The sequence below is a fragment of the Mauremys reevesii genome, linkage group 5 (genome assembly GCF_016161935.1).
Source record: "Mauremys reevesii isolate NIE-2019 linkage group 5, ASM1616193v1, whole genome shotgun sequence".
In the NCBI taxonomy this organism is placed as follows: domain Eukaryota; kingdom Metazoa; phylum Chordata; order Testudines; family Geoemydidae; genus Mauremys; species Mauremys reevesii.
Window position 1 is genome coordinate 60,734,381 of NC_052627.1, and position 12,013 is coordinate 60,746,393.

The 12,013-nt window shown below is 43.4% G+C and overlaps 1 protein-coding gene across 1 annotated transcript; it reads left to right on the forward strand.

Annotated features, from left to right (window-relative positions):
- The first annotated feature begins 1,039 nt into the window (after positions 1-1,039).
- LRAT (lecithin retinol acyltransferase) lies at positions 1,040-8,529 on the forward strand. The gene is made up of 2 exons (XM_039542174.1): positions 1,040-1,651; positions 4,434-8,529. The coding sequence occupies exons 1-2, from the start codon at positions 1,106-1,108 to the stop codon at positions 4,584-4,586; spliced, it is 699 nt and encodes a 232-aa protein (XP_039398108.1). The 5' UTR covers positions 1,040-1,105; the 3' UTR covers positions 4,587-8,529.
- Positions 8,530-12,013: the final 3,484 nt, after the last annotated feature.

Genomic DNA, 12,013 nt, shown 5'->3' on the forward strand with positions numbered 1-12,013 from the left:
AAAGCTTATGCTGAAATAAATTTGTTAGTCTCTAAGGTGCCACAAGTACTCCTGTTCTTTTTGTAATCTACTGTGCTTCTATCCCTGCCAGTTAATCCTTTAGCGACTACATCGATCAGGGGACATTTTAACTCCAAGGAGGCTGTAGCCACTCACAACATCAAAAATGAGTGCTAGTGTTTGAGGTCAGGTATTTTGCTCACTCGGATGTTTATAATTGTTTATAGCCCAAGCAGACACATGCCCGTAATAGCTCTTAGGCATTGTAATGTTGAATGCGGTGTTTGCTATAATGACGAACAGATGCTCCTGGTATAGAATAGAATCCGGTATATTAAAATGCATTTGATAGCTGATGCTCGTTTTAAAGCGATTAAAAGGAATTGCAAAGAAAACAGAATACACAAATGCAAGTGGTAGTTAGAGATCCAAATGCAACGGGAGAAATTCTCGGGCAGTCTTAGTGACCTTTCTATTCTACAGGCCCAAATAGATGATAATGTTCTATTTTAACGTCGTGAAAACTTGAAAAGAAATTTGAAACGCGGGAGAAAACGCACCTTTTTATCTTGGAAGTAGTTTGCGTTACTTTGAAGTCCCCACTTACAGGCTGGAGCTGTAATTTACACCCATGACGAAATCAATGGCACTTGTGTCATTCATAACTTCCCTCAACGGCCATTCATTTTATTCCATCGTTTCCCTCTCTCAGCTTTGGTCACTGGGCAAGGAAAACCTGGGGGCGGAGTGGTAAATTCGTGCAAACGGACAAATTGTTGGATTGCCCAGTTCCCTAGCCCCTCTCACCTCGAACATGCACTAGAGATGCCAGTAGCTGCTCTGGGGAGGATCTCCACCTCCCAGGGGCTTTATCGGGGCAGTAGCATCAGGGCTGGCACAGGAGACGTTTTTTAAGCGCCGCTGCTGAATAAAGGTTTATTTCACTCCCGTTTGGAAGCCGCCCACTTCCCTCTCAGCCAATCGGGGTTGTGCTTGCCTGTGGCCCCGCCACCGCCGCCCGCCAGGATAAAAAGGCGGGTTGCAGGGGCGGGTGGCAGCATCCCGCAGCAGCAGGAAGGGCAGGAGAAGCCCCCAGGCCCGCAGCATGAAGAACCCCATGTACGAAGTGGCCTCCCTGCTGCTGGAGAAGCTGCTCCTCCTGGCCAACCTCAGGCTGTGCAGCGTGGGCCCCGGCGCGGTGGAGGAGGAGGAGAAACACGCCAGCTACTACGACACCACCTGCTTCAAGCGGGGCGACCTGCTGGAGGTGCCCCGCACCCTCTTCGTCCACTTCGGCATCTACCTCGGGGACAACCGGGTGGCGCACCTCATGCCGGACATCCTGCCCGCCTTCACCGACGAGCAGCGGCAGATCCAGCGGATGGTGACCAACAAGAGGCTCATCCTGGGCGTCCTGGCCAGAATGGCCCGCATCCGCGTGGACACGGTGGAGGACTTCGCCTACGGCGGCTCCATCCTGGTGAACCACATGGACGAGGCCTTCCCGAGCAAGGCGCTGTGCGGCGAGGAGGTGGCCCGGCGGGCGGAGAAGCTGGTGGGGGCCACGGCGTACAGCCTGCTGTGGAACAACTGCGAGCACTTCGTCACCTACTGCCGCTACGGCGCCGCCGTCAGCTTCCAGACCGACAAGGTAAAGCCCGCCCAGCCTCCAGCCCTGCCTCGCCAGCGGGGTGCGCCGGGGAGGGGGCCCTGGGGTGCTGGTCCTCCGCCAATCGCCGCTCTGGGTCCGGGGGCGGGGGCGAAGCGGAGCAGATCTGTTCGCGGCGGCGGCGGCCCCTCTTACCTTCTGGCGTCCCGTGGAGACCCCCCCCCCCCACGGCAGGATGAGCTGCCCCCTCCCCCGGGTGGGTCAGGCACCTGGCGAACGGCAGTGCCCCCGGCCTCCCACGCTGTCCCACCCGGCATGGGAGGCAAACACCTGCCCAGCTGGAGTGAGCGGGGGCGCAGAGTCTTGGAAGACGGGGCGGGAACTGCCCTTGCAGGAGCCGCAGCGATCTCGCTGTAACTTTAGCCTGTCGCTCCCCTGTGTGAAAGAAGAGCTCACTCAGCCTCTTCCCCCCCCCCGAGCAGCATCGGTAGCTTAACGTGAGCCTTCTCGCGCGAGGGCTCCCTTCTCCTCCTCGCCCCCCCCCCCCCAGTTCTTTGGCTGCTACTCCAGAAGCTGCTTGCAAAAGGAGTTGTCTGAAGCCATCATTTGCCTGAGGTTTTGAACTTTGTCTACATACTTCTAGTCCCTCGTCTAGTGTTTCCTCACACCCCGGATCCTGAAAACCGGCAAGAGAGTCTTAACACTTCAAACCTCCCACGAGGTCAAATGACCTGACATCCTGCAATGGACCATTAACGCTGAAAGGGATTTTGGTCCTTGACTACTAATGGTTTGCTAGACTCAGCATGAAAGGGATCTTTCCACGCAGAGGGCCCAAAATGTGTAAATACAGGTAGAAGTTACAAACTCACCCCGCTGTAGATCATTTCCCCCTCTCCCCATTTCAAACCCAATTAGAATGCTTGGAAACGGGTTAAACCCCAAGGCTGTCTGGTTCCAAGCATTGTTATTGCTGCAAATCAAGCCCCCCAACACCTTAAATGCTAACTTAGTGGAAGAAACACAGACTCTTGTAATTGGCAAGGTTCTAAAAGTAGGTGAAGAAAGAGGAATCTCATTGATAATTTGATCTGACATAAAGGTACATTCAAAGTAAAGCATCATCTGTGAAGTCAGACTCTAGGCTAGTATTTGACCTGAATAAAGTAGATCTATTTGGCATTGGTGAGGAGGAGAGTAACCTCTATACCTGAAAGTGCTTGTGGCATTGAGAAATCAGGTGTTTTGTGGCTAATCTCTGAGCTGGGGGTAGGGAGACTGACAATGAATTTGTTTAAAGAAGCAAGTCTGGCATCAGTCGACAAAATAAAAATAAAAGCAAATTTCTGCCAACAAAGCACCCTCCCCCCCTTCATTTTCTGATGATCTAAACCAATGATACTGAAATACTTTACTTTGAGGCACTGGATCCATGCTCTTTAGAAACGAAAAAGCCCAACAACTGCCTCCATTTACCAGTTTTTAATGAAACCAAATCCTGTGCAACCAGAGCAATCATGGATTTTGGAAAAGAGCTAGCTGGCCTTTTCCCCCCAGATAAAAGAAACATACAGTTGCCGCATTATGAGGTGTCTGAAGACAGCGGTAACAGCAGCCGAGGGCTAGTTTGGAAAGGAGTCTCCTCATACTTTACAAGCCTACAAAAGGAAACATGTCACATTTATTTAGGTGGTGCAAATGTCTCGCAGTGAAAGCAGCGTTTCTGCGTGATAACTAGGTTATCCTATGTGCTTCCTATGTGCTCATTTCAGCCAAGGAACAGAGGCTAGTTAGCTCGTTTTTTAAATTTATGTAAAGTAAAATATTTAATCTGTGTGTATTAGCAATGGAGCACTTTCTGTCAGTGAAAGCTTTGCCAGGTTTTACAGAAGCAGAAGAGATTTAATTGGCGTTACTGTTTAGCACCTCCAGAATAACAGAGTTTTTGTGTGTGGCTTGAATAGTCCAACAAACAGCTTGGTGAGAGGCTAGCCTGTGTAAAATCTCGATAGGGCTCAATCTTCACAATTCTTAAAAAAAACAAAACAAAAAAAACCCTTGTTTTTTTTCCAAGTGTGCTCCCTGAGAAGTAGGTCACTTGGTGCTGAGCCCTGGTTTCCGTAAGTAAGCAATCTTTTGAGCAGTCTAGTCAATACTTAGCTCTCTGGTTCGAAGTTACTATATACTGGCACTGCAGCCACAGACTGCTGCAAAACACTGTTTCACTGTCTCTCCCTTCCCCACCCAATGCCAAACAGGATCCTGGATATTTTATTCAGCAGGAGATCAAACAGAATTAATGGCATTTTAAAGGATTGCAAAGACTGACTCCAGGCAATTTCAGTCTGAAACCTGTGGTATGTGAAGGGGAGCAGGGAGTGTCTCTATGAAAGCATAATTTTCCAGTAGTTGCTAACAGTCAGTTCACCAAATTACAATCAGTTACAGGTTTTGCAAGTCATTAAAACAATTTCCAAGCTGCTTAGAAATAACTTAACCGGCAGCTAAATTTAACCTCTCCGCAGTGACTTCGATCATCAAGAAAATAAAGCATGATTCATTAGACAACTAGTAATGAACTCTTAAAATAGGACCCGATCCTGCATGCACTGCAGTCAGTAGTAAAGCTCCTACTGACTTCAATGGGGCAGGGGCAGTTTCTAAGGGGAATACATCCCTTTTCACTTACCCAGGCATCCCTTTCTAGTTGAATCGCTGGTACAGAGCAGTCTTTGATGGTCTGCTTTCTCTTTGCCCTCTCCAATACCTATCAGTTTAGAATGACTCATGTTTAACTGTGAACCTTTCCCTCTGACTTTTGCAGTTCTGTGAAACAGTGAAGATGATTATTCGGGACCAGAGAAGTGTTCTTGCTTCAGCGCTCCTGGGATTAGCATCTATAGTCTGTCTGGGTTGGGCACCTTCCACCACCCTGCCCACTATCATTATTCCGTTCTTTCTGTGGATGGCTGGTTAACAGCAGCACCAGCGCCTGTCAGTGCCTGTACATAGAATGTATAATATTGTATTTATAAAAGCACAAATTACTTATCAATGGTTATGTAAAGAGAAAAAATGTGACCTGTAACTTGTGTAATATTTTAATCACACCTTTATCCAGAACACAATGTACAAGGAGTAGCTTACTGTGTAAGCCAAATAACCAGATTTCCTGAAAATCTCACAGAAAGTAAATTTAACACACCTTTCAAGCCATGAAAGTGTGTGTATGTGGGGGGCGGGGGTGATATAGTTCTGCTCCCTGCTTTCAGTCATAAATTAATCTAGTGAATGTATTTTATCAGGTATTTTATTATCTCTTAACTCTGTGTATCTAAGTGCCATATAAAATAGTGAAGATTAGAGTTCCATCCTGAAAGTGGATGATAGAGGCCATCTAAGTACCTAGGTAGAAGTGATGGAAGATGAAAACACGTTAATTTCACTTCCATATATATGTATTTTTCATTCAGGGAAGTTACTATTTTTAAATCAACTTGTATTAAGCCTAGAAATATCTTTTAGTGAGGAATAAAAGCAGCCCCAGGATTGTATTCTGCGTTGGTAAAAACTCCTAGTTAAGTATTGTTTCCCATACTACTGTGTGTGGCCAGATTGGTACTGCCCATTCAGTTCCTTTCTGAGAGGTGTTCACAAATCATATATCCATTTTAATTTCACAAACACTTTATACCATCCTGAACAGATTTTTGCCTGGGTTTGGTTGCAAGGAAAGCCTGCAGTTCCTCAGAATTTTCCTTGCTAATAAGTGTCAGTGCAGCCAATATAATTCACTACAGGGGGTTTCAGAAGATAAGGAACAAAGCAATTTGGTTGCTGAAAACTAGTAACATGCAAACCAATAAGAATTTTCCTATGTTCCAGGGGAGAAGGAAAGAGGCCTATTTTCTCTTCCCTCAGTAATGGGACCAGTGTGAGTGCCATAAAGTATCATGAGTCTCTGTGGCAGATATTACAATCAAGCTACTGTAATTTAACAACTAAACATACCACAAACCCCTTACAAATTATACGTTTTTCATATACTGAATGTGTGAATATTTACCTACAAGCCAGCAACTTTTAAAAGAGCATGTGATATATGATTCAAGGGCTTTTTTGAAAATATTACTATTCTTAACTCAGGCTGATACTTTTTTAATCTCAGACCTCTAAGGATTCTTTCCTTCAAAATCCAAACCTATCTATTCACTCATTTTGAGTGACTATTCTATTTTTATTATTATTATTTATCCACAATGTTTATTGCTGTTTGTAAACATGCCTTTTCTGTGTACTTAGGAATTTAAGCATTATTCTGCCTCTCCTTTTAAATCTAAAGCATGCATAATCTCCAAACCTTGTCTCTCTTAACAGTGAAAGCTCAATATACCACAGTCAATTAAGGACAATATTAAATAAGAAAAAATGCCTCCTTTACTACCATTTCTACAATAAGATTTGCTTTATCTTTATTTAAGAAACAGAAAACCCCCAACTGTTTGAAGTGTGGTATCTTGAATTAAGTGTCTGTTCTGTTGCTAATAGCGATGTCTCGTTTTGGCTATTCCATTACAACTGACTGAAAATGTGAAGACCAAGGATGAAATCCTGATCTTATTGAAGTCAATTTCAAAACTCTCACTTATTTCAATTGAGATAGGATTTCCCCCCAGACTTCAATACTAATGCAGAACTGTATTTAGAATAAATTATATGTTCAGCTTGCAGTCATGCTCCAAAGCAGCTGGATTTAAACTACCACTAAATTGTTAAACAACTTACATTCTTTTTAAGAGAGTCCTAAGGTGCCAACCTACAGCAAATTTTTAAATGAATGTGAAATGCTATTCCATCAAGTATGTATCATACCCTCTAAACAAATTCCATTGTATTTTTTATTTACTGTACATAAGGTCAGCACTGCATAATTATATAAATATAATTCATTTGTATATGTTTACTTGTGTTCTGAAATTGATGAGCATAATGGAATAGCACTTCCCTAACAATGTTTATCTCAATAGGATACTGAGCAATCCATTGAGACATATGGTATCTAATTACATTATATGTCCGCTCCTCCCTTTTACTTGGGATTTGTAAGAATTCCAGTACTTCTCATGAGTCAGTTACAGAACAAACAATGGGTCCATGACCAATAAGCTAATCATTGTTAGGACTGTTATGAGGTGAGTGTACTCATAGTAGCTGTAATATCAAAGGACTGATGTTGCCTCTTTGTTAATGGGGATGGGATAACCAGGGATATTTGGGCAAGAAGACAGGACAGGCAAGATGTGGTTTGTCTGAAAACTTTGTTCCATGGCACCTGGAACAGACATGGGGTTTTTGTTCAGTCAGATCTAGTAAGTGAAAATTCCATAAAGTATCTTTAAGGAATACTTAAGACTTGCTCAGACTAAGCCTTTTAAACCTGTGATACACGTGCTGTATTTTTTTGGTCAGAGCTGATTCACAGGAGGACTTCAGTTATGCCCTTAGGAGTTTTCATACAGTCCCCAATTCAGCAAAGGACTTAAATCTTATTAAAATTAAGAATATGCTCATTTGCTTTGCTAAATTGGGGCCATAGACTGAGCAGTTCTAACACCGGTGTGAATTCCCTTGTTCATCCCCTTGGATTGTTTGCTCTGAAGTCTCAAACTTTAAATTTCAACACCAACTATTTTTCTAATGACTATTTTTGCTAATATAATAATCTAATGAGGGATTATGAATAGAGTTTGCCTTTCAGGCCTAGGCTCAAATATGAATTATAAAGGACAAAACACAGGGCAGTATCGTCAGTGAAATTTTGCATGTGTTATAAGTGCAGGATTGGTACAATATATTGGTAACTATGAATGATGGAGGATGGAGTAGATAGGGAGTGGAGATACAGAAGTTGCATTTCATTTTAGTTGGTTCTTTGTATGATTGTTTTTGGGGGTGGTGGATCTTCTTTGAGAACGTTAATGTGCAATGCGGGGACTGAAAAGGACACGAGTCTTGTGTTGCTGGACCTGTTAGTAGTAAAGACATCAGATTAAAAGGACACATTTCATTATTACCTTACAAAGGTAAACAAAATAAAAAAAAAATATAAGGGGACAATGTCAGGGTAGAATATTTTTAAAACCTTAGATTATTAAAATTCAAGTTCTAATGTTTTAATCACTTGATGCTATATTTACTTTTGTATTTTAGCTTGATGAATGAAAATAGTTTCAATTTGTGTACAGTTAGTTTCTAGTTTCTTTCAGGTCCTTATGCACTAGCACTCTGTTACAATGTGTAGGTTATAAAACTGCTAGGGAAAGTGTGTGTGTGTGTGTAATACCATTGAGATTTAAAGGGGTAGGGGAAATCATGGCAATATGTGTCAGTATTAGGTTTTGGGGGAAAAAATGAAACTATATTTTTGGCAACATATGACCTGACAGCATCTCTGTGGGATTCAGAAAGAAAGCTATAGAAGCAAGACATATTCTCTGTTATGGCAACCATAGGTCTGGTTTGTCCATATTGTGTGTATATGTGTTATGTAATTAAATCAAAGGGTCTCACAACACAGTATGATAATATAATGTTGTCTGAGAATGCTTCCTATGTTAGGAAATCAGTGGTTAGTATGCTCTGACTTTACATTTGAATATTAAATGGAAGTCACCAGATAACAAATGGCTCCTGGAGGTGCAAACTGCTTAAACTCTGTAATACGTTAGGCCCCAATCCTACAAACATATGCTTAAATTTACTACATGAGTAGTCGCATGGATTTCAAGTAAGTGTGTGTATGCAGGATGGGGTCATACATTGTAATACTGTGATTCATTCAGCAAGTGTGTATGTGATGTACCTATTTTTGTAGTGATCTTGCATGACCTTATGCTGTTGAAATAAACTGCCAAATCAAATCTTATTATTTAAAAAAAAAGTTTACATCGTTTAAACATCTGGGGTCAGATTCTCAATTAATGTAACTTGGCAAAGCTCTATTGACTTCAGTGCCAAATTATGCCAGTTTACATCAGCTGGAAATCTGGTGAGCTTGTGTTTTGAAAATGCCATAGTTTGACCACAATTCAAATGAGGTTTAAGTTGAGCTTTTATAAACAATAATTAACATATTACTATCAGTCACTTTATAGTCAAATTTAAACCCATAGTTGCTACCTTACTTCACCGATGTCAATGTAAGATTAGTGTATTACTTGCATAGGGACTTCCTGATCAGACCTACTATATTCATCACTTTATACCAGAATCCATTCTGCAGAGAGAGTGAGGTTCTGTATCCTTTTTGCCTGTTGTTGCTAAGGCTATTGGTAAGAAATGTGGGCTAATTCCTGTTCCTGATGCTTAGTAAGGGGCAGAGAGAGAGAGAGAGAGAGAGAGAGAGAGATATGGTGGTTAGAGCATAGAGACAAAGAACATGGGCACTATTTCTGTCTCTTGCTATGTGATCTTGGACAAGTCATTTATCCTCTGTGCCTCATTTTTCCCTACCCATAGAACTAAGATAATACATACCCTTCCTTACAGAGGTGTTGTGAGGCTTTGTTAGTTAATATGTGTATAGTGTTTTTAGATCCTTGGATGAAATGTGCTATGCAAGTACTATTAATATTAATCTCCACCAAAAGCAAAATGTTCATGTTAGCAGGGGCGCTGGAACAATTTGTATAGTGGGGGTGCTGAGAGCCATTGAATCCAACTGTAAACTCTGTATATGATGGAAACCACCTCAAGCCAGGAGAGCTGTAGCCCTCCTCCCCAAACCCTTTGTTCCAGAGCCTCTGCCTGTTAGTGGCATCACAATTACTCTCTCTGGAAATCACTGTGATGCCATAGGCTATGTCTACAGTAGGAGCTCAGGCCTTCAGACAGAGACTTATGTTAGCTCAAGTATAAATAGTAGTGTAGCCATGGTCAGTACTTTGTGATTAAGTACTCAGGATGGCGGAGACATGTCACTGCTGCCCATACGACCGTGACTACACTGCTATTTATTCTCATGTGAGCATATGTACACGAGCTGGTAATTATACCCCTACCTCACAGTGTAGACATAGCCATAGAATAATAGAACCTTACATGTGGAATAATCAGCAGGAACAGATGCATGTTTATGTCCCGCTTTTCGAATAAACTTTTTACTAATTGTAGAAAACAGGATGAGAAATATAGGTAATAGAATAATCATAGTGGGAGGGGGGAGGAGGATCAAAGCTCAAATGCAGCTTGCTTCTCCATTGTATCTCAATCTAAATTTTTACCTGCTTAATCAACCACCTATTCTCCATTAAACACTCTCAGTGGCTCAGCAGGACTTGTCACTGTATTAGTAAACACCTAATGTTAACCCCTTAAGTGTTGATAGTTACAACCACTTTTGGTTTGGATGCTAAAATAATTCTTCTCTCACCTCCTCTAATGCTCACCTGTACTTCCCGTGAGGTACCAAAATCTTTGAAATAATACTATAAATTAATATATATAAATATAGAAAAATATATAAATACAAAATATTCAGTAAAGTTTCATATAATTGGGCCATTATGAAGCTGCAAACTTCATACATTTCTGGCCACAACACCACCACAAACATTATAGGCCCACATTTTTCAAGGTATTTAGGGATTGCTGCACTCAGTGTTGCAATGCCTAACTGATTTAGGAGCCTCTCATTTTTAAAAGGATTTGGGCACTTGAGTCTAAATCCCATCTACTGTCTATGGGACTTAGACTAAGTGCCTAAATCCCCTTTGAAAATGAGATGAAGCCTCCTAAATCAGTTAGACATTGCAATCCCAAGCACAGCACCACCTAAATACCTTTAAAAATCAAGGCTCTAGTGCCAAAATCAATACATAAAGGTTTTCCAGATGTAGAGAAGTAGTATATATTCACCCAAGTACTAAAAACCAAAGTGACCCAAATTTGTGTTTCATACATGTAATAAACTTTGTTTAAAACCTATATATTATAGATAGTGGTTACAGTGTTCAGAGCCAGAGCACAATGAAATAACATTTTTTAAAATTGCCAAAATGGGGATTGCAGGGATCTACAATTTATCTTCCTCTGCGGTACATGAATGCTCTTTAATCTATAATTCTTCATTAATCTAATCACTGTAAAAAGGCCCATTCTTCTACAGTGCATTCCTATGCAACTCTGACACATAATGTGCGTAACACAAACAGCTCTGTATAATCACATTTTTATGAGAGAATAAATGTCTACAGCACTTCAAATGCTCACATTGACTTTTGCTATTCTGAGGGCTTGTCTAATTTACACTTAATTTGTATAATTACTACTTATTATAATTTGTGGAAATTACCTTAATAAATTAATTCACTCCCACACCAGCCACCACTTGTTATTCACTTGCCCATTTGGACACTTTCCGGTCCCCCAATGCCCATTTGGCACTGTCCAATCCCGGGATCCGGGGGGATCCTGATGTGTTATTCCAAAAATTGCATCCCCCAATCCCGCCTCTTGAATGCGGAAATCAGCTGAGCCGTCGGCTTCGGCCCCTGTCTTCCTACAGCGCTGCGGCACGCTCTAGCCTGCCGCCCGCTCGCGCCCTCGCGCATGGGCACGCACCTCTGCCGTTGTTCGCATGTCGGCTGCTGAGAAACCAGGCGAGAGCACGCCGGAGAGGGGCTCCAGGACAGCGCAAGCAGCACGAGGGAGGTGGCGCACCTGACAAAGCCAGCATCAAGGGGCGGCAGCTCATGGATGGTGTGGGTCAAGTTCATGGTGGGGGGTGTGTGGGCTGCGAAAGTGGCAGGAGACTGGTGGGAGGTCTGGGTGGTGAAACTGGTGGACTTCAGGAGTGGACGGTGTGAACTCTCTTCAGGAGGCTGTCTGCACTTTCCAGGTCTGCTGGTGTGGAGGAGCCCCCCAGCCCCTGAAGCCAGTGCTGAGGATGCTTGCAGCCCCTGCTCAGCAGCCTGCCCCTGGCCCTCTGCCAACTTGAGCGAGTGTCACTAGCAGCTACCGCTCAGCGAGTGGCCCACTTTGGCGTGTCTACCTGCGGATGGCTGTCCTGTCATTCAAGTAGCCCCCGCGGCAATGGAGCAACTGCTGCTGCTGGTAGTGACCTCGGCGACGTCCAGCCTATCCTCTGGATGATCACGCCGATCCCTATTCCACCGCGGGGCCCATGATGGGACCTGGCATCCCGCGCTGGCCAGGCCCACCAGCATGCCAGCACAATCCTACTTTTCAGGGGGGGGACTTTGGACCTCAGCAGCCAGTGGTGGGGGCACGGGGACGGCAGGACACCAGCAACATCGGTCGCGGGTGAGGTCTGTTGACGCATGTTCAGGCCGGTGTCTGGGGGGTAGAGGCCCCTTCAGGCAGCACAAATGGGCAGATGCACAC

Bases quoted from the DNA above. Each gene is read 5' to 3' on its own strand.
- LRAT (XM_039542174.1), top strand. From the start codon at position 1,106: ATGAAGAACCCCATGTACGAAGTGGCCTCCCTGCTGCTGGAGAAGCTG. The intron at 1,652-4,433 runs GTAAAGCCCGCC...TGACTTTTGCAG, and splicing joins TCAGCTTCCAGACCGACAAG to TTCTGTGAAACAGTGAAGAT.